The following is a 21,337-nucleotide window of genomic DNA, read 5'->3' as shown; positions in this document are numbered from 1 at the left end:
TGTGGGGCGTTAGTGTTTAAGGAGGAGAGTTTCAGTTTGGGAAGACGGAAAAGTTCTAGATGGTGGTGATGGTTGTGCAACCATGTCATGTACTTAAGGCCACTGAACTGTACACTTGAAATGGTTAAAATGATACATTTTATGTTATGTATATTTTACCACGATCAAAAATAACAATGAGGGAAAACCCTACACGAGCAGTTGGCAGGGTGGCACCAGGGCTTTGCCCCTGGTTTAACCCATCCTCCAGTTTTCTTTCTTTTTTTAGTGAGGCACAACATACTTACAAATCAGCATATAAAGTGCATTAATCTCAGTCTTAGCTGTGCGGCCCGTTGAATTTTTACGTGTGCTTAGATCTGTGTCGCCGTCAGCACCCAGGCAAGATGTAGAACATGCCAGCGCCCAAGAAGTTTCCTTCCCAGCCCGTAACTCCCCCGGAGGGAACCACTGTTTTGACTTCTGTCACCATCATTTGCTTTTGTCCATTCTTTTTTTTTTTGTGGTACGCGGGCCTCTCACTGCTGTGGCCTCTCCCGTTGCGGAGCACAGGCTCCGGACGCGCAGGCTCAGCGGCCATGGCTCACGGGCCCAGCTGCTCCGCGGCACGTGGGATCTTCCCGGACTGGGGCACGAACCCGTGTCCCTTGCATTGGCAGGCAGACTCCCAACCACTGCGCCACCAGGGAAGCCCGGTTTTGTCCATTCTTGAACTTCACTTGCATGGAACCAGGCGTAATATACTCTTTTGTGTCTGGTTTCTTTCACTTAGCATAATGAATGTGAGACCCACCCATTCATTACTGTATTGGTAACTATTTAAATTGCTGCGTGGTTTCCATTGTATACTGTACCACTATTTAATTTACCCCTTCTGTTGAAGAACATTCGGGTTGTTCTAGGTTTGGCTGTAATAAATAAAGCTGCTATGAACATTCTTTGGAGGAGCCTGTGTAGAGCTTGAGGGTGTTTGCTGAATCACAGGGTGCAAATATTTAGCTTTAGTGAATCCTCCCTGGTTTCCAAAGCGGCGACCAGTTTACACTCCCACCAGCAGACGGGGAGTGTTCCAGTTGCTTCCCAACCTCACCAGCACTTGGTATTTCTCTTCTCTTTCAAGCCATTCTGAGGGATATGTCGCAACACCCTGAAATCTAAATGCTGCAAAGGTGGACATGCTTTTTTTGCATTGTGCAAATATCTAGACTCCTAACCTTCAGTATGTGACCCCAGAGCCAGCAAAGCAGGCTGGAGCAGGGCCCTTGGCCGGTGTGGTGGGCCAGGCTGCTGCTTCCACGTCCCGGTTGATTTGAGGGCGTTTTCACGCTGGTTCCCAGGATGTCAGGTGCGTTTGTGGTGGCATCTGCCTGCCTCCATCTTCTGGAACGATTAGTGTTCTTTAGCAGAGACTCACACTGGTTGAGAGAACTTATTCGTGGGTTTTCTCTTTCACCTTGAGCGTAATTTACCTGGGCCAGAGTGTGAGCTCATTTCGGGACGGGGTCCCCCCCTTACACTTCAATACCTTTCAACAAATATTTGTTCTGCACCTCCCATGCCAGGGAAGAAAGCAGAAAAGGAGCCGAGGGTCCCTAACAGCCTTCTTCTGGCCTCCAAAACAGTCCCTCTGCTCCCTTCGGAGGCGGCGTGTGTTTGGGGCCATGGGAGTGCTTGGGGTGAGCACGCGTAGATGTTCAGATCTTTGTATCTCTTCCCCCTGCTTCCTCCAGACGTATGTTTTTGTGCTACATTTTATTGTCTTTGAATTTCTTGTGCGTTGCCCTATCCTGACTTCTGTGTACCATACAGTTCTTTCTTCATCAGTTCCCAGCCTTTTAACTGTTTTTAAAAGACCTCATTATTTGACGTGTGAATGATGGGTAGTAACCATCCGCAACCTTATACCGATCTCTGAAACAGTGATGGAGGATCACACTGTGACCTGTGAGGGCATCGCGGGTTTGTCTGCGCTTTTCCCCCCGCGCCTTCCTGCTACTCGAGGTGCCCTCGCTGCCCCTCAGCTGCCGGGCAGGTGGGCCTGCTCGGTGCTTTCCTGGTTTATAGCGCTCCAGCCCGAAAATGCGTCTCTTCACCTTGTCTCTCTCCGTCCACCTCTCTCTCAGCTCAAGCGGGCCAGCAGTGAGGACACGCTCAACAAGCCAGGCGGTGCCGCCGCTTCTGGGGCAGCTCGACTGAAAAAGACGTCCACGTCCGGGGCCGTCTCCGAACTCGCGGAGAGCCGCCTGAGGGGCCCCCCAGGTAGGAGGGCCCGAGGGAGGGGGCAGGTGGGAGGGACTCAGGGTGGAAGGACTCAGGCAGGTTGTGGGGGGACAGGTGGGAGGGACCCAGGCGGGCCTTTTCTTGTCCATTTGAAAGCACCTCGGGCATTCACGCCTCCTTCCCCATCAGATACGTACGGAGCACTTACTCTGAGTGAGGAACTGGTTCAGGCGACAGCATCCCACAACAGGAGATGGGATGATCCACGAAAGGAAGCAAAGAGGCAGTGGGGAGCCCTGTGCTTCCCCCGGTCCCTCTGGTTGCCCATCATCTAGCACGTGTTGCGTCCCTGGAGATCGGGCAGGGTGGTGCAGGCTCTCGGGCCGTCTTGGTGTCTTCGTGCTGCTCCGCGTGTCAGATAAGCGAGTCGGTGCGTAAGTCCCTGGCAGAGGCAGGGGCACAGCATCCGTCCTGGGCCCTACGGAAGCCGGGAAGGTCCTCTCGGAAGGCTGTTCAGACTCGTTTAGATGCCAGTGGCCTCGGGAACCCCTGGGCTTTCTCAGTGTTACTAGCTCTTTTTGAGAAACCAAAAAGGTTTTTTTTTTTTCTCCCTAAGTTTTAAAAATATTGATTTATTAATTCATTTAAAAATAACAAATAAAACTAAACCCATTACATGTTAACATAATTACCATATCTTTATGAAAAATTTTCAAAAACAAAAAATAATATTGAGAAAACTGGCATTTTATATCTTTGCATATCTTTATTTTTTAGAATTTTATTATTTTATACAGCAGTTTCTTATTAGTTATCTATTTTATACATATTAGCGTATATATGTCAATCCCAATCTCCCAATTCATCCCACCACCACCACCCCCCCTCCACTTTCCCCCCTTGGTGCCCATACGTTTGTTCTCTACATCTGTGTCTCTATTTCTGCCTTGCAAACCGGTTCATCTGTACCATTTTTCTAGGTACCACATATGTGTGTTAATATACGATATTTGTTTTTCTCTTTCTGACTTACTTCACTCTGTATGACAGTCTCTAGATCTATCCACGTCTCAACAAATGACCCAATTTCATTCCTTTTTATGGCTGAGTAATATTCCATTGTATATATGTACCACATCTTCTTTATCCATTCATCTGGCTATCGTAAATGACCTGGCTATCGTAAATAGTGCTGCAATGAACATTAGGGTGCGTGTGTCTTTTTGAATTATGGTTTTCTCTGGGTATATGCCCAGTAGTGGGATTGCTGGGTCATATGGTAGTTCTATTTTTAGTTTTTTAAGGCACCTCCATACTGTTCTCCATGGTGGTTGTATCAATTTACATTCCCACCAACAGTGTAGGAGGGTTCCCTCTTCTCCACACCCTCTCCAGCATTTGTTGTTTGTAGATTTTCCGATGATGCCCATTCTGACCGGTGTGAGGTGATACCTCGTTGTAGTTTTGATTTGCATTTCTCTAATAATTAGCGGTGTTGAGCTGCTTTTCATGTGCCTCTTGGCCATCTGTATGTCTTCTTTGGAGAAATGTCTATTTAGGTCTTCTGCCCATTTTTGGATAATATTGAGCTGCATGAGCTGTTTATACATTTTGGAGATTAATCCTTTGTTGATTCGTTTGCAAATATTTTCTCCCATTCTGAGGGTTGTCTTTTTGTCTTGTTTGTAGTTTCCTTTGCTTTGCAAAAGCTTTTAAGTGTCGTTACGTCCCATTTGTTTATTTTTGTTTTTATTTCCATTACTCTAGGAGCTGGATCAAAAAAGATCTTGCTGTGATTTATGTCAAAGAGTGTTCTTCTTATGTTTTCCTCTAAGAATTGTATAGTGTCTGGTCTTACATTTAGGTCTCTAATCCATTTTGAGTTTATTTTTGTGTATGGTGTGAGGGAGTGTTCTAATTTCATTCTTCCGAAAAGGTTTTTTTTAAACCATTATATTTGAGTCCAGAGTATAGGAAACTTAAAACGTCAGAGAATGTATTTCATTTTCTTTTGCAGCACATAGATAAGAAAGCTAAGCTTTCCGTGGTCTAACTCACAATGCAGCTCCATTAATAATAGTAATGTACTGCTCAATTGTCTAAGGTGGGAACACAGCTGAAATATGACATTACTCATTTATAATAGGAGGTGAATGGTAGACTACTTGTGATTTTTGCACTGTTACATAAAATATCACAATCCAGATTAGCTTTCCAAAGGTGTATTTTAATTTATTTAGTTTTCAAAAAGTTGAATCTGTGAAGAATATATGTGGCTTTTCTTTTCTAGGATGCAGGGGAATGGCCTTGTGTTTCTACATAATGGTTTTACTTTTTTTTTTTTTTAACTTGACACTTCATTATTTTTTTTAATTTATTTATTTTCTTTTATTATTTTTTTGGCTGCATTGGGTCTCAGTTGCAGCACGTGGGATCTTCCCTGAGGCATGCGGGATCTTTCGTTGCAGTGTGCGGGCTCTTTATTGTGGCGCGTGAGCTTCTCTCTAGTTGTGGCGTGCAGGTTTTTCTCTCTCTGGTTGTGGTGCATGGGCTCTGCAGTTTGCGGCACTTGGGCTCTCTAGTTGTGGCGCATGGGCTTAGTTGCCCCGCAGCATGTGGGTGTTAGTTCCACTACCAGGGATTGAACCTGTGTCCCCTGCATTGGAAGGAGGATTCTTAACCACTGGACCACCAGGGAAGTCCCCGCATTTGGTTTGTAAAGTACAACATATGAAAGTACAACTTATTTTTATCAAGGCAGCCTAAGACTGATTCTAAAAGTTAACAAAGGGACTTCCCTGGTGGCACAGTGGTTAAGAATCCACCTGCCAATGCAGGGGACATGGGTTTCAGCCCTGGTCCGGGAAGATCCCACATGCCGCGGGGCAACTAAACCCGTGCGCCACAACTACTGAGCCTGTGTTCTAGAGGCTGCGTGACACAACTACTGAGCCCGCATGCCACAACTACTGAAGCCTGCACGCCTAGAGCCTGTGCTCTGCAACAAGAGGAGCCACCACAATGGGAGGCCCACGCACCGCAACCAAGAGTAGCCCCCACTCGATGCAACTAGAGAAAGCCCGCATAGCAACGAAGACCCAACACAGCCAAAAATAAATAAACAAACAAATAAATAAATAAGGGTTAACAAAGCACCACTAAAAACTAACAGACTGACCTCACTCTCAAATATTGATGCAAAAATGGGAGATGAAAATATTAGCAAGTGTGATTCAACAAGAAATTAAAAGAACAGTAGTGCACATCACAACCAAGTGGATTTACGCCATCCAGGAATGCTTAATAGGAGATTGGGGAATATAATCCATCATACAATATTAATAGACTACAAAAGAAAAACCATATGGTCATCCCCATAGAGATGGAAGATGTCTTTGACAAAATTAACACTCTTCCTGATTTAAAAACAAGCTCTTGGTAGACTACAAGTGTATGGGTACTCCTTTAGTGATATGAAATATATGTATCTTGGGACTTCCCTGGTGGCACAGTGGTTAAGAATCCGCCTGCCAATTCAGGGGACATGGGTTCGAGCCCTGGTCCAGGAAGATCCCACGTGCCGTGGAGCAACTAAGCCCGTGCACCACAACTACTGAGCCTGAGCTCTAGAGCCCGTGAGCCACAACTACTGAGCCCATGTGCCACAACTACTGAAGCCCGTGTGCCTAGAGCCCATGCTCTTCAACAAGAGAAGCCACCGCAGTGAGAAGCATGTGCACTGCAACGAAGAGTAGCCGTCATTCACTGCAACTAGAGAAAGCCCGTGCATGGCAACAAAGACCCAATGCAGCCAAAAAAATCAATAAATAAATTTATATTAAAAAAAGAAATATATGTATCTCAAGCCAAAGCCAGCACTATGCCCAATGGTGAAATCCTAGAAGTCAAGGTTGCCTACCACCAAATTTTTCTGCAAGTATTAACCTAGGCATTGAGACAGGAGAGCTATAGGAGTGTATTCATGTTGGAAATGAGGATACAAGATGATGATTTTATGCAGATAATACCGCTGTATGTTTAGAAAAATGCTTAGAATTTCCTGAAAGTTGTATCATAAGAAAAAACTTAGCATGTCCTAAAAATCTATTAGATATAAGAGTTCAGTGTGTGGCTGGTTATAGAATATAAAATATCAATAGTTTTCTTATCAGTGACTAGTTAGAAAAGATAATAAGAAATGATCCCATTTATGAAGGAACAAAAGAGGTAAAATACCTAGTAATAAACTTAATATTACCAGAGCCTCTATTTTAAAAACTCTTAAAACCCTTTTAAAGGACATAAAAGAAGATATAAATACACATGATTCTTGGATAAGAAGACTAAATATAATATAGATTAAATTTAGGGACTTCCCTGGTGGCGCAGTGGTTAAGAATCTGCCTGCCAATGCAGGGGACATGGGTTCGAGCCCTGGTCCGGGAAGATCCCACATACCGTGGAGCGGCTGGGCCCGTGCGCCACAACTACCAAGCCTGCGCTCTAGAGCCTACAAGCCGCAACTACTGAAGCCCACGTGCGTATAACCCGTGCTCCGCAACAAGAGAAGCCCCAGCTCAGCTCGCTGCAACTAGAGAAAGCCCGCAGGCAGCAACAAAGACCCAACACAGCCAAAAAAAAAAAAGATTAAATTTAGCCGGTATACAACAAAAATATCTAAATTATTCTGTGAATTCGTTTTCATCACAATTAAAATATCAGTGGGAATTTGAGAGTAGAAGCACTGATAAAATGATACTGGGTTTATCTAAAACAGGGGTTCTCAACTGCGGGCGATTTTGCCCTGCACCCCAACCCACGGAACAAGCGGCAGTCTGCAGACATTTTTTGGTTGTCGTCACTAGGGGGGTGATACTGACATCTAGTGGGCAGAGGTCAGAGATGCCGCTAAATATCCTACAAAGCACAGGACTTCCTGCCCAAAACGTCAATAGTGCCGCTGTTGATAAACCCTGATCTAGGAGAATCAATACTCTAGAATAACCAGGAAATTTCTGAAAAATTAGTGATCGAGGGACTAACCTCTTCAGTGGAACAGTGGAGACAGTCCAGAATACACTGGAGGATTTCATGTAGGATAAAGGCGGCATTTTATATCAAGACGGATAATTCACTCAAAAATAATAACTGATTGGATTTTTAGGAAAAAAAAAAAACCTGGATCCCTATCTCACTCCTCTCATCAAAATAAATTCCAAGTGAATTAGAGATTAAATTTTAAAAAGTGAAACCATGCAAGTACAAAGAGAAAACATGAGAGAATCAACTTGTAGTCTCGGCCCTGGAAGGGCCTTTCTAAGTAGGAACAAACACAGAAGCCATAGAGGAAATGGTGAAAAATCACATAAGTATTAAACACTCCTTCGTAAAAAGAGGAAATTATTTGCAAAACATGTAACAAAGGGGGCTTATTTACAAAGAGTTTGTATAAATCAATAAGAAAAAGAAAAATAGTAAAAAAGAAAAGAGTAGTTCACATAAAATGGAAATACAGATAGCCACTAGAAAGATGCCAAGTCTTACTTAGAGGTAAAGGAATGTAAATCAGAGCAATAATTATCACATACAATTTCCCCTAACAGATTAGTAAAAATTAAAATGATTGAGGGAATTCCCTGGTGGTCCAGTGGTTAGGACTCCACGCTTCCACTGCAGGGGGCACGGGTTTGATCCCTGGTCGGGGAACTAAGATCCCACATGCTGTGCGGCACGGCCAAAATAAGTTAAAAAAACAAAACAAAACATTAAAACGATTGATAATTTCTGATGTTATTAAGTGTGAAAGGAACCACACCACATATAGCTGATGACAAGGACAATCTGGTAAAATCTATCTACATTTGAAATACATATAATCTTTCACCAAGAATTTCTACCGCTTACCATTTAGCGTTACTGATATACTTGAAAAAGGATGCCTATATATATGGACAAGATATTCGGTTGTGACATTATTGTAACAGTAAAATACTGGAAATACCTAAGTGTGTATCAGCCCAGCGCTGATTGCAGAATGAGATTTTGGTACAGCAGAACAGTATGCAGCCACGGAAACTGACACAGATTCGTCTGTACGGACGGGGAAAGATCATTACTAAGTGGGGAAAATAACATGGTGCATCTAGTCTGACCTCATTTGTTTTGATTTTTAAATAGATGTTAATATAATTTTTGAAATCATAACTTTTTTTCTGGGAGGATGTAGGGACGCTATCTTTGAGGAGAGTTACCAGAATTGAAAGTGGTGGGGGAGGGACTTCCCTGGTGGCGCAGTGGTTAAGAATCCGCCTGCCAGTGCAGGGGACACAGGTTTGAGCCCTGGTCCGGGAGGACCCCACATGCCGTGGAGCAGCTAAGCCCACACGCCACAACTACTGAGCCTGCGCTCTAGAGCCTGCGAGCCACAACTACTGAAGCCCGCGCTCCTAGAGCCTGTGCTCCGCAACAAGAGAAGTCACCGCAATGAGAATCCCGCGCACCGCGTCGAAGAGTAGTCCCCGCATGCCACAACCAGAGAAAGCCCGCGTGCAGCAACGAAGACCCAACGCAGCCAAAAATAAATTAAAGAAAAAAAAAAGACACACACAAAAAAGAAGTGGTGGAGGAAGGAGACTTTTCATGTTAGAGCTTTCTATACTGTTTAAAAATTTTAAAAACACATGCAGACATTGCTTTAAAAAAATAAAAACAGAGTAAATACAAATCATAACCTAATTTTTTTTTTTTTTGCCTTAGCCAAATCCTTCCTCTTCCACTTGCTTTTTAGTGTGTCTTAACTACTCATTGGTAAATTATTTAACTGCTTGATCCCAGCACGTACGCCCTTTGTTCAGGATTCTAGAGAAAGACCTTGGTTTTACTGGTTCCCACACCCCATGGGCTTTAGTTTCCTTACTTGTTCCCTTGAGGAAATACCTACAGATCTAGGGCACAATGATGTCACAGCAAAGGTCTGTGAATGCTTTGTAAACTGTAATGGGCTATTGAAATGTAAGATGCACTTCTATTCCTGTAGTTATCATTCAAATCCAGTTTGCCATCTACTTGATTGTAATGAAATTATATCCTTTGACCTCATCGAGTTGAATTAGAAAATTGCATTTGTCTCTGGACCTTGTGTTTTGAAGTGCAGGTTGTCCTTAACATTTTCATATCAGCTTTTGGACAGCTGACACTTTTGTACATTGTCATGTATCGCCAAACTGCCTCGTTCCTGTTGAATTTGGACCCGTGCATCAGCTGATGAGCCCACTGTTAGAAGCAGTGGCCGGCATGGCCATGCTGCCCATCAGCCGGTGTGTCTCTGTTGCAGGTGCCAGCACCCCTGCAATTATGCAGTCGTGTTAGTTGGTCGTGTGAATATCGGATCACACTTTGTCTTTATTTTATGAGCACGAAAACCAGGGGAACGAGAGTGTTGGCACTAGTAATAAGTGTGGGTTTTTAAATCTCAGTCCTGTTGAGTCAAAGAGGGAGGTGATTTAGTGTGTTAGAAACGGCACCTCACTGGACTCACAACCATTCTCTATAGATTCAGCTGTGAAGAATAATATAAAACTAAAGAAAATAAGGAAAATGCTAGCAGTATGTAGTTGATTTCCTCTTAAAGGAAAGATGTAATTATAAATTATTTATAGAACTTAGGGGACAGAAATCTTTTTATGGCCCTCAAGTCTTACTTAGTTTTTGAACTTTTGGCTTTAGGACACTTTTTTTGGTAATGCATGGTATGGTATAATCTGTGTTTTCTTTCAAATATATTAAATTTGGAAGGGATCTCATTGTGAAATTATGATACAGTGTTGTGGTTTGAAACTCACAGTGGTTAAACCTGTGATCAGCCTGTATTGCACCCTTTCCTGGGAATTGATCTGTCCTCAAGGAGGAGCCCTCAAACGTAGAACAGGAGAAAATGCTCACTCCTTAGATAATAATGATTGTATGATTGCTCACGCTTGCATCTGTTGCTAACGCACAGTCTAACCCAGGTGCTGGGGGAACTGCGTGAAGGAGCTGGACTGTCTCCGGGTTCTGGTGTCCATGCCCCAGCATCCCCGGGGCCCTGCCGCCGTCTGCAGTAACTGCAGCAGCCGCAGGGGTGTGGACGGGCGCTCGGGGTCCAGCCCCAGCTGGTGCCCCCGAGGTGCTGGCCTCATTCGTCCTCCCAGCAGCCTCCAGGAGAAGGCGGTGTTTCATCCAGATCAAGGGGCTTCAGAGAGGTCAAACGAGCGTGGTTTTGTCTCGCCCACGCCCGCCCTATTTCCACACCGAACACGGGCTCCTCCTAACTGATTCTGAATCAGTATTATAATATCTCTGCGGTACAGCCGGACACACCTGCTTCTTCCTTTTCTCCCTCCGGTGCCCGTGGTGCAGACCTAGTTTTACCCGATGAGCGTGGAGCTTAGAGAATGGGGTGGCCCCTCGTGGTAGGCAGCTGTCCTCCCTGGTACCCCATAACCGCGCATCTCAGCCCCCACGAGATGCTGAGCGCCCCCCAAAGCTGCAAGGCGGTCCTGCCACTAGATGGCAGTCTCGTCCAAACACTGACCCCTGTGCTGGGAGTCCCCGCTCTGACCAGCAGTCCTCCTGGCTTTCATTAGGTCAACAAATATTTTCGAGCGCCTACTGTGTGCTCGGCGCTGTCCTAGGCAACAGAGAGACATCAAGGAGCAGGACATGGAGCTCCGTGAACAGATGTGGTTGCGGCCGTGTGGGGGAGGAGGACAGAGGGCGGGGGGTCCGGGGACTGAGAGAAAGAGGGGTGAATGACCCGACCTCATTTTGGAAGGAGCACTTTGGCTGCCTGTGCAGACTGGACGAATGGACAGGGAAGACCAGATGAGAGGCTATGGCCAGACCCTAGGAGAGAGACTTTTCAAGGCTGAATAATAGTCCATCATATGTAAATATTACATTTTCTGTATCCCTCCGCCATCGGACAGACCAGAAAGACCAGGAACGAGCTTTAACTTCAGGCGGTGTCTGGGGTGACCCCGGTATGCGGAGGTTTCGAACTTGGTGCTGGTATTATCAAGTCCTGGGTTCTTAGGTGGTACCTGGTGGTTTCATGGCCCTGTATTTCCCAGGGGTCATCAGGGCTCGGCGGCTTTCCGGGGTCCTCCCCGGGAACCCGTGGTTCAGAGGGGGGCGCTCTCCCTGCTCCTGCCCCCAGGAACACTGACGTTTCTGCCAAGTCTTTCCGTCCAGAAATATGCTGCCTCTCCAGTTCTCTGAGTTTTCATTTTCGCTTTTCCCTGATGTCTGATTATTGACCCCGTCCTCCCCCCTCCCCCCTCCCCTCCCCGTTCTTCTCCCCCTCCCCCTCCCCCTCCTCCTGCCCAGCGGCTCTTCCTGCGGCTCCTTCTGTTTGTTGAGTTTATGCCTAGGTTTATACTTATCCTGCTTTGGTGGATGGGATTCCTTAGTCATTGTATTTTCTTTCTTTTTCTTCTTTTTTAACATGGAAAACTTCATGAACTTACATGTCATCCTCCACGCTAATCTTCTCTGTATCCTTCCAAGTTTAGAATGTGCTGCTGAAGTGAGCATTTGTATTTTTTTAATTAGATATTTTTAAACTATTTAATTCATAACTGACTCCTTCCCTTACTGGTACTGATGGTTTTCAGTTGATTCTTATGTGTTTTCCAAGTGGAGGATTCTGTCAGCTGCGATAACAATGCCTTTTGTCTCTTCCATCCCGTAGCTGTGTCTTTTCTCTCTGATTCCTGCTGTATCGTGAGACCCGAGTTGTGTTCAATGCTAGTGATGTCCTTGTTCTCATTTTACTGTGATTGCTTTTTTTAAATTTTTATAAATTTATTTATTTTGTTTTTGGCTGTGTTGGGTCTTCGTAGCTGCGCGTGGGCTTTCTGTAGTTGCAGTGAGCGGGGGCCACTCTCCATTGCGGTGCATGGGCTTCTCATTGCGGTGGCTTCTCTTGCTGTGGAACACGGGCTCTAGGCACGCGGGCTTCAGTAGTTGTGGCACATGGGCTCAGTAGTTGTGGCTCGCAGGCTCTGGAGCGCAGGCTCAGTAGTTGCGGCGCACGGGCTTAGCTGCTCTGCGGCATCTTCCCGGACCACGGCTCGAACCCGTGTCCCCTGCATTGGCAGGAGGATTCTTAACTACTGCACCACCAGGGAAGCCCACTGTGATTGCTTTTGATGTTTCCCCATTAAATCAGGTACAGAAAGTTGGCTTGAGATATTGTTTTGCAGGTTCAGTTCTTCCTTTCCTCTTTTGCTCAGAGTTACTAGGATTGGGTGGTAGATTTATTAAATGCCCTCAAGGCATTCTGTTATTACTTTAATTACTGATTTTCTTTTTTACCCTGGAGTCTCCTTCAGGAAATCCAAATATGTGTATACTTGGTCTCCTGGGTATGTCTTCCACATCACGGATTTCCTTAATCCTTTTGATTGCTTTCATGCATCCTCTGATTTTTAAAAGCTTATCATCTAATATGCTTTGCTTTGTTTCTTTCCTTGAATTCAACTATTGTGTCTTTAATCTTTAGTATAATTTCTCTGATTGCAAACTGCTTCTTCTTTATGACTTCTTGCTCTATCTTCATAGCTATAAAAGCTCCTTGAATTTCAATGAGGAGGCAGATTAGAGATTTTTAAAAACATTTCCTATTTCTTCCAATAACTTTGTTTCATAGGTACATATTTATCTGGATTCCTCAGATGATTCCCCTTTTATGAACTGCTGAGCCTTTCCATATAGCTCTAGTGATTTTCTAGAATCGTCCATCTTCACAGAGGGAAATCTGTTGTGTCACGTCCCAGGGGTGGTGTCCACGCGGTGACTTTCTCTCACGCTGAGACTCAGGGTAAACTTTGAATAATGCAAAGTGCTGGTTTCCCTTGATTTACATGTTAGCTGCATTTCTAGAAAATTCAGTGTCTAATAAAGTGTAAAAACTCTCCTTGTGGGCTTCCCTGGTGGCACAGTGGCTGAGAGTCCGCCTGCCGATGCAGGGGACGTGGGTTCGTGCCCCGGTCCGGGAAGATCCCACATGCCGCGGAGCGGCTGGGCCCGTGAGCCATGGCCGCTGAGCCTGCGCATCCGGAGCCTGTGCTCCGCAACTGGAGAGGCCACAACAGTGAGAGGCCCGCGTACCACAAAAAAACCCAAAAAACAAACAAAAAAAACCTCTCCTTGTGTTTCTATGTAAAATAGTGTTAGATTCTGGACTCAGATCATTATAAACAGTTCTTTTTTTCACTTCCCGAATGCTGGGTATCCTAAGAAAGGGGAGAGGGCTGCAAGAAGCAGGCACACCCCTGACGTTTGTAGGGCCTGGGGCAAGGAGGCAAATAAGGGCCCACTGTTTATTGGCAAGGTTCTGATCAGTGTAATTAAGTAGCCTATGAAGGATCAGGGATTTTGGGTGATCTGTTAGGTTGTGGTCCAGGTTGTTGTATATATCAAAAGTTTATTCCTTTTTAATTTCTTCATAGTATTTCATGGTGTGGATGTACCACAGTTTATTTACCCACAAGTCTGGGTTGTGTCTAGTGTTTTGCTCTCATGAATAAAGCTGTCACAAACATTATCATGAATAAAGCAGTACAGGTTTTTACGTGGACATTTTGTGGAAGCATTTCTCTGGGACAAATGCCCAGGAGTGCGATTGTTGGATTGTATGGTAGTTGCATGTTTAGTTTTTTAAGAAATTGCCAAAATGTGTTTCCAGAGTGGCTGCGCCATTTTACAGTCACGCCAGCAATGTGTGAGTGATCCAGTTTCTCCACAGCCATGCTAATAGGTGGTGGTGATATTTCACTCTAGTTTTAATTTGCATTTCCCTGATGGCTAATGATGTTGAAGCACATCTTATTTTTCTTTTGCAACTTTAAAAAAAATTTTATTTATTTAATTTATTATTTATATTTGGCTGCGTTGGGTCTTCGTTGCTGTGCGCGGGCTTTCTCTAGTTGCGGCAAACGGGGCTACTCTTAGTTGCAGTGTGCGGGCTTCTCATTGCAGTGGTTTCTCTTGTTGCGGAGCACAGGCTCTAGGCCCGCGGGCTTCAGTAGTTGTAGCACGCGGGCTCAGTAGTTATGGCTCGTGGGCTCTAGAGTGCAGGCTCAGTAGTTGTGGCGCACGGGTTTAGTTGCTCCGCAGCATGTGGGATCTTCCCGGACCAGGGCTCGAACCCGTGTCCCCTGCATTGGCAGGTGGATTCTTAACCACTGCACCACCAGGGAAAACCCAACCTTATTCTTCTTTTCCAAAGTTGTTTTATCTAGTCTCATTCCTTTGACTTTCTATATAAATTTAGAATTATCTCATCTGTGTACACACAGAAAGTCTTCTGGGAATAGACATCTTTACTGTGTTGAGTCTTCCAATACACAAACATTTATTTAGATCTCCTCTGATTTCCTTCATCAGCATTTTATAGCTTTTAGCGTACAAATCCTGTACCTATTTTGCTAGATTTATACCTATTGCTTTTTTTTAGCAATTTTAAGTGTTATGTTACTGTATTTCTAATTTTGGTGTTCATTGCTAGAATATTGAAATACAGTTTATTTTTTACGTTTATCTTGTATCTTGTGAACTTGCTGAACTCACTTACTAGTTGTCGGAGATTCTTTTTCCTTTAGATTCCTTGGGATTTTCTATGTAGACAATCATGTCATCTACAAGTAGGAGCAGTTTTAATTCTTCATTTCTGACCTGTATACCGTTTATTTCCCTTTCTTGCCTTGTTACACTGTCTAGAAATTCCAACACTGTGTTGAATAAAAGTGCTGAGAGTGGACATACTTGCCTTGTTCATAACCCTAGGGGGAAGGCATTCAATCTTCTACCATTAAGTATAATGTTAGCTTTTGGTTTTTTGTACATGCTTTTTATCAAGCTGAGGAATTTCCCTTCTATCCTAATTTTTGTAAGATTTTTTTTTCTGAGGAATTCCCCTCTATTCCAACGTTTATCATGAACGGAAGGTGGAAAGTGGACCAGCTGACCGCCAATGTATTCACCAGCTAGATTTACTTTTTTTAAAAATTATTATTATTTTTTTAGTTTTTTTTTAATTTTTAGATTTACTTTTTAAAAATGTGGATGGTTGGGAGAGCGTTTTGTGAACCACTCGTTAAGAAAAGGGAGAGTGGAATTTTTAATGTTTTGATTTATACCCTTTGTTGTATGAAAGAATTTAAGAAGTCTTATAGAGATAAATGCAAGAAAATAAAAAGATAAATATGTGGGGGGGCGGAAATAGACAAAGCAAAAGCTAGAAGGAAAGTGCATGATTGCTAGTTTGGTGAGGAGTTTCTAGAAGCCAGAGGGGAGAGGGAAACCTGATTCATGATAAGATGAGAAGAAGCCAGCTACTGATGAAACACACAACCGTCCTGGGACTGAAATGTACAAAAATCAAGTCTCCTTTAGGTATCTGAAGGGAACAAGGGATCGATTTTCTAAAGTCGGCAAAGGCATCTTATAAAGCAAAACTTATATGTCTGAACACCTCACTAGCACCCCTAGGTAACAGTTCTCTCCTTTATTATTCTTTTAAACAATTCATACATTGACTCTCCCTCTCTGCGGTATTTAGTCAGAAACACAGCATTACTGTTAGATTTCGGTGAATTTAAACCAGGTGAGAATATTGGGTTATGTGCCAGAGTGACATTACAGCAGTAAACTTCAGGGATGGAGATGTGATACTACTGATGATACGTGTTTGTGTTGACAGCTGGGGTCTGCTAGCTGAAATGTCGAAGATGCCTGTGCGTAAGCGTGGCAGGGGCAGTATGACTGCAGTACAGTGGGTGGAGGTCGAGGACATTTGCCACTGCAACTGCCCTTCCCGGGAGAGCATGGTGACTAATGGCCTTTAATAGGGTCAGCTTCTGGACGGAGGGATGGAATGATTCGTTCTTCTAGGAGGATGATCGTGGGTGTTGCTCCTTGAGTGAGCGTGAGCTGGTTCCTGGTCAGAACCACGTGGCCTGGCGCCCGTGCCCCAGCCTTCTTTATGGAAGCGGAGAAAAGGGAAGGAAACGGTGAGTCCCACTGTGGAATGAGTTTTATGTTCCAGAAGAAAGTTCTGCTTTTCTGGTTCTGGGTAACCGTCACGTTGGATGGAAGGTAAGCCGGAGGTCTTTCCACTGAATTCATGGAACATTCAAGTTCCAGGCCCTGAACTTGGCCATGACCTTCTGAAACGTTCACATCACCCTCTGGAAAACATGACCAGACCTGCTCCCTCGTGCTGCCTTTCCTGGCTGCCGACGCACAGTAGATTCTCAGTGCTCTGTTCTCTCTTCCTGAAAGTTTGTCTGGATGATTAAGCTTGCCGTCGAATTTTATTTCTTAGCATATTGATTTCCGCATCAAAAATTAGGTGAATACTGAGGAAAGCGTTTTTCCTAAGCAAATTACAGTACAGATAGAGTAGAAGTGTGTCCTGCGGATACGTGCCGTCCCCCTCCCTCAACTGAACCTTGCTCAGGTTTTCCTAAATGCTCTTGGAGGGGATATTTATCCTCATTTGATCAATTCCAAAAGACAGCCCAGCCGAGGTGGCTTTATGCTGCAGGAATTCGTTTCGGAACCCGAACGCAAGAGATTGATAATAAATGAAATCAACATATATTTGATAATCTAAGTGCAGAGTATTCAAGTCAGGAACTGTGTGTGGGGTTGATGGCGGAGGGTCCGAAAGGAAGGCTTGCAGACAGCAGTGGAGCAGCAGGAAGGCTGGAAGAAAAGTGGCAGAGGCGGGCACAGACGCGGCTTTGTTCTTCCCTTCCCGCCATGCCCCAGCTGTGTGGCCTGAAGCAAAAGGATCCCCCAGCAACGCTGCCAGTCCCACTCTTGGAGTAGCCGCGCCTGTGGGCTTTCAAATGAAATCAGGTAGGAAGGGTCCTTCTGCCGTTTGCCTCGTTCTCAGTGCGTTTTCCGAGTTAACCCATCCTGGCTCCCGGCCACCCCTGGGGCTCCTTTTGGGCCCTTGCAAACCATTCCTTTAAAAATCTGTTCTATCAAACTCTAGTCTTTGGTCAGGTAAAATTTTTAAATCATATTCATTTTTTGAATCGGTCATAGAATCATATGGCTCACAATGTAAAGGGTACAGTGAGAAGCTTTGCTGCCACCCCCCTGTCTGCCTCCTTCAGCACTGTCCGGCCCTCCGCTATCCTTCTAGAGATTCCCAGTGTGTGCAGAAGCAGGTGTGCGTCCTCTTCCCTCTCTGTGCACGGACGGTGGCGGGAACGGTCACACGTTCCGCGCGGTGAGCCCCGGAACCCAGTCTGCACCCTCCCACGTGTGCGGTGTGCTTCACTCCTCTCCAGCCTGCCCCTCATCTCTGTGCTTATGAGAGCCGTTCATGACCTTGTTCAAAGTTATCTCCGCTTCTGGGGTCGTCATTTCCCTGGGCCAGGAAATTTATGCTCCTTAGGTGGTTTTCTTGGGCTTGAGTTTTCTCTCACTAAGGTTTGGTCTGCCCTCCACAGGGCAAAACCATTTTGGGGGGCACGTGTGTGCGGGAAGACAGGAGGAGGGGCAGAACTTTTGCCCTTAATTGTTTTCAGCAAACATCAGCTCCCTTCCAGGATTAGCTTTCCAGACCATTTTCTTACAGGTTTCTGCCAACTTCATAGTCAGGCAAGGCTCTGCGTCCTGTCTTTCAGTTTTACGCAAGTCCTCGACTTTGCCCGGGTCACCGTCACCCTGATTGCTTAGGGATCACCCCTTTCTCCCATCGTTACTCACTGTGGGATGAGACTCTCCCGTTTGGAGAAGCATCACTTGTTTCGTTACCTGTAAGACGAAGTTAACCCCACCCATCTCAGCGATTGGGGACCACAAAAGGCAATGGCCTTTGTCAGGGACCAAGAACAGAGCCTAAAATGTAGATATCTCTATAAAACCTGCTTTTCCTCTCAAACCATCCTCCATAACAGGATCTCCGAGTTAGGAATGGTGACAATTAAGTAAAATCCACCTGCTTTGGACTCTGGGGCGTCCTGACCAGGCTCTTCCAGCTCTGCTTTCCTAAGATGACGTGCTTTTTTCTTCCTTGCACTTTGTCAACAATTCCTTTTTCAGTCAAAGTTAGAGTTCTCCTTTTTGGTTCCAAGCAGTAAAATTAGGGCCAGGTTTTGACTGAATATATGGAAGAATGTTCTAGCAGCCACAGAAGTGCAGGGAAGCGTGCTGCCCCAGGAAACCAAGAGCTCCCGGTTATCGGTGGGGAGGTTTCATTCTGCGCTGAACTCCTTGCTGGAGATGTTGGAGGGCGATGGGAGCAGATCCTCACTAACGTCCTTCCCAGCCCTCAAGGGGTTGCTGTGAAGCTCAGAGACCTCCTCCTCTTGTCTCCTTCCATGTGGGAGACACTGCTCCAGCCCCTCGGACCACCAGGTACCTGATGACTCCAAACCTGCATCTCTCCCCCACCTTGCACCTGCCTTCCGGAAACACGCCTCCAGCTGCCCACGGCGTCTCGTGGATGTGCTGCACGTGTTGTGTCCGTCCCTTCGTTCCTTCAACAAATGTGTCCGCTGAGTTCCAGGCATCTTCCCAGGTGCCGGGGACGCAGCCACAAGCGAGACAAGGGAAGCCCCGGCTCTCCTGGGTCTTACACTGCGTTCGTGTGGGATCTGTCGGAGTGATGCCCACCCCTCTCACTGCACTTGTTTCCCTGCTTCCTCTAGCATCTGACTCCTGCCGACTGCAGCGCTCTCCCGACACCCAGATCAGCTCTCCTGTTATCCGTCAGCCTCCTTTCCTTCAGCGTGTGATTTTCTTTGTCACCACGTCTACCCACTTCTTTTCATTTCCTCTGGGTTCCCCTGACCCCACCTGGCACAGCGTCTCTCACCTAAGGCACAGAGGCTTCCTGGTTGAAGTCGGGCTGCTGGTAATGTTTGCCCCACGCTCTTGTCCTGAGAGACTGGGACCAGTTTGGGTCAGTTCATTGACAAAGTTGGTTAAATTGGGGAATCCTAAAAAATGAAAGATATACTTTAAACATTTTATTTTCACCTAAAATGTTCAAGTGCTTTCATTCACTGATGTCCAGCTACAGAGCCAAGGTATTTTCTTGGAGCGCACCTGTCGGTGGGAACCCTTTGGCATCTTCCCACACCTGTGACACACCTTCCATGATTTCCAGCTTTAAACAGGAGCGAGAACTTAGGTGCTTCCGAAGAAGACTGCCGGCAGAATCCTTTCACGTGTTTGCTACTGGTCCCCTCATCATTTAGAGCTACTTTGGGCACTTTTTAAATTGAAGTATAGTTGATTTACAATGTTGTGTTAGTTTCAGGTGTACAGCAAAATGATTCCGTTTTTTATATATATATATTTATTTATATGTAATATGTGTTTTCAGATTCTTTTCCATTATGGTTTATTACAAGGTGTTGGATATAGTTCCCTGTGCTATACACACACACACCTTATTTACCTCTTTTATATATAGTAGTTTGTATCTGCTAATCCCCAGCTCCTAATTTATCCCTCCCCCATCCCCTATTTTAACAGCTCACTTTCATCCAGTCTTTTCAAACCATTCAGAGTGGCTTTTTTTTTTTTTTTTTTTTTTTTTTGTGGTACGTGGGCCTCTCACTGTTGTGGCCTCTCCCGTTGCGGAGCACAGGCTCCGGACGCGCAGGCTCAGCGGCCATGGCTCACGGGCCCAGCCGCTCCGCGGCATGTGGGATCTTCCCGGACCCAGGCATGAACCCGTGTCCCCTGCATCGGCAGGCGGACTCTCAACCACTGCGCCACCAGGGAAGCCCCAGAGTGGCTTTTGAGGAAACAGTCTCTCTCTCTGCGCTATTTCATTGGTTTACATAATAATTAAGTTATGTAAATAAAATCACTGGTACAACTAGCATAAATAGGGTTGGAACAAATAGACCTACTCTCAGTATGCAGACAACCCATGTGGAGGGGGCTGAAGTGCACGGCTGTTCCAGGTGGGGCCTGCCAGCCAACTGTGCTCGTCCTGCCCGGGACATTGGTCAATGTGTCCTGTTCAAACGGGCACCGTGGTTATCTTGGTGAGCTGGTTATGTGTAAAATGCTAGGAAGAGGGCGGATGGACAGCAGGCTTTGCATCAGCAGGGCCCTCATCCTGAACCACAGCTTTGGATGGCTCAGCCCTCTCCTCAGACACCTGCGGCTCTCCCGCGGGAGACCAGGGGCAAAGCTCCAGCCTGGATCCAGCGCGATCCCGCAGCAGCCTCGGCCCAACCCCGTTCGTGCCTTGAGCTCCAGTCCTGGGCCACAGGGGGGCTGGTTCTCCAAATACACTCAAGACTTTCCGACAATCAAGCCTTTGTTCGCCCTGGTGAGCGCAGACCTGGCAATGCTCCTCCAGGACACACGTCCAGGCCCGGCACCTCTCCTGCTGGCCCCTCCTGCCACTCTGGACCTTGACAGCAGTGCTGTTCACCACAGGAGGGAGGACCAACTGGTAAGCATCACCTCCTCCGTGAAGACTTTCTCGATCCCACAACAGGATGAGCTTTTCCCCTTTTAAAGATACACTGCGTTTGGGCTTCCCTGGTGGCGCAGTGGTTGAGAGCCCGCCTGCCGATGCAGGGGACACGGGTTCGTGTCCCGGTCCGGGAAGATCCCACATGCCATGGAGCGGCTGGGCCCGTGAGCCATGACCACCGAGCCTGCGCGTCCGGAGCCTGTGCTCTGCAACGGGAGAGGCCACAACAGTGAGGGGCCCGTGTACCGCATAAAAAAAAAAAAAAAAAAAAAGAGCTGGAGAACCTTAAATGCAGATTCCAGAGTGAAAGAAGCCAGTCTGCAAAGGCTGCATCCTGTACGATTCCAACCATACGACACTCTGGAGAAGGCAAAACCACAGAGACAGTAAAACAATCAGTGGTTGCCGAGGTTTGGAGGAAGAAAGGTGGGGGGAAGACTAGGTGGATCGCAGGGTACTTTTAAGGCAGTGAAGCTATTCTGTGTGACTCTCCAGTGATGGATACATGTCATTATACATTTGTCCAAACCCACAGAATGTATAACCAACCCGAAGAGTGAACTCCAATATAAACTGTGGAGTCTCGTTAACAATAACGGATCTATAACATTG

At 45.9% G+C, this 21,337-nt stretch overlaps 1 protein-coding gene across 6 annotated transcripts in view; it reads left to right on the top strand.

Annotated features, from left to right (window-relative positions):
* The window catches only part of SPECC1 (sperm antigen with calponin homology and coiled-coil domains 1), a gene marked incomplete at both ends in the record, with an annotated part of 176,713 nt that overhangs the window by 17,502 nt on the left and 137,874 nt on the right, over nucleotides 1-21,337 (top strand). For 5 of the 6 annotated variants that reach the window (XM_082861467.1, XM_082861466.1, XM_082861465.1 and 2 more), the window contains one exon: nucleotides 2,124-2,259. In XM_082861467.1, coding sequence (XP_082717593.1) covers nucleotides 2,124-2,259 — 136 coding nt within the window. Of the gene's footprint in view, nucleotides 1-2,123; nucleotides 2,323-21,337 lie in introns of all 6 variants that reach the window. The other variant, XM_082861469.1, reaches the window with a different exon arrangement.

This window comes from Leucopleurus acutus, assembly GCF_964270905.1.
Source record: "Leucopleurus acutus genome assembly, chromosome: 19".
Taxonomy (NCBI): Eukaryota; Metazoa; Chordata; class Mammalia; order Artiodactyla; family Delphinidae; genus Leucopleurus; species Leucopleurus acutus.
The sequence above is the reverse complement of the archived record's forward strand: the minus strand, read 5'-3'. Positions and strand labels throughout refer to the sequence as shown.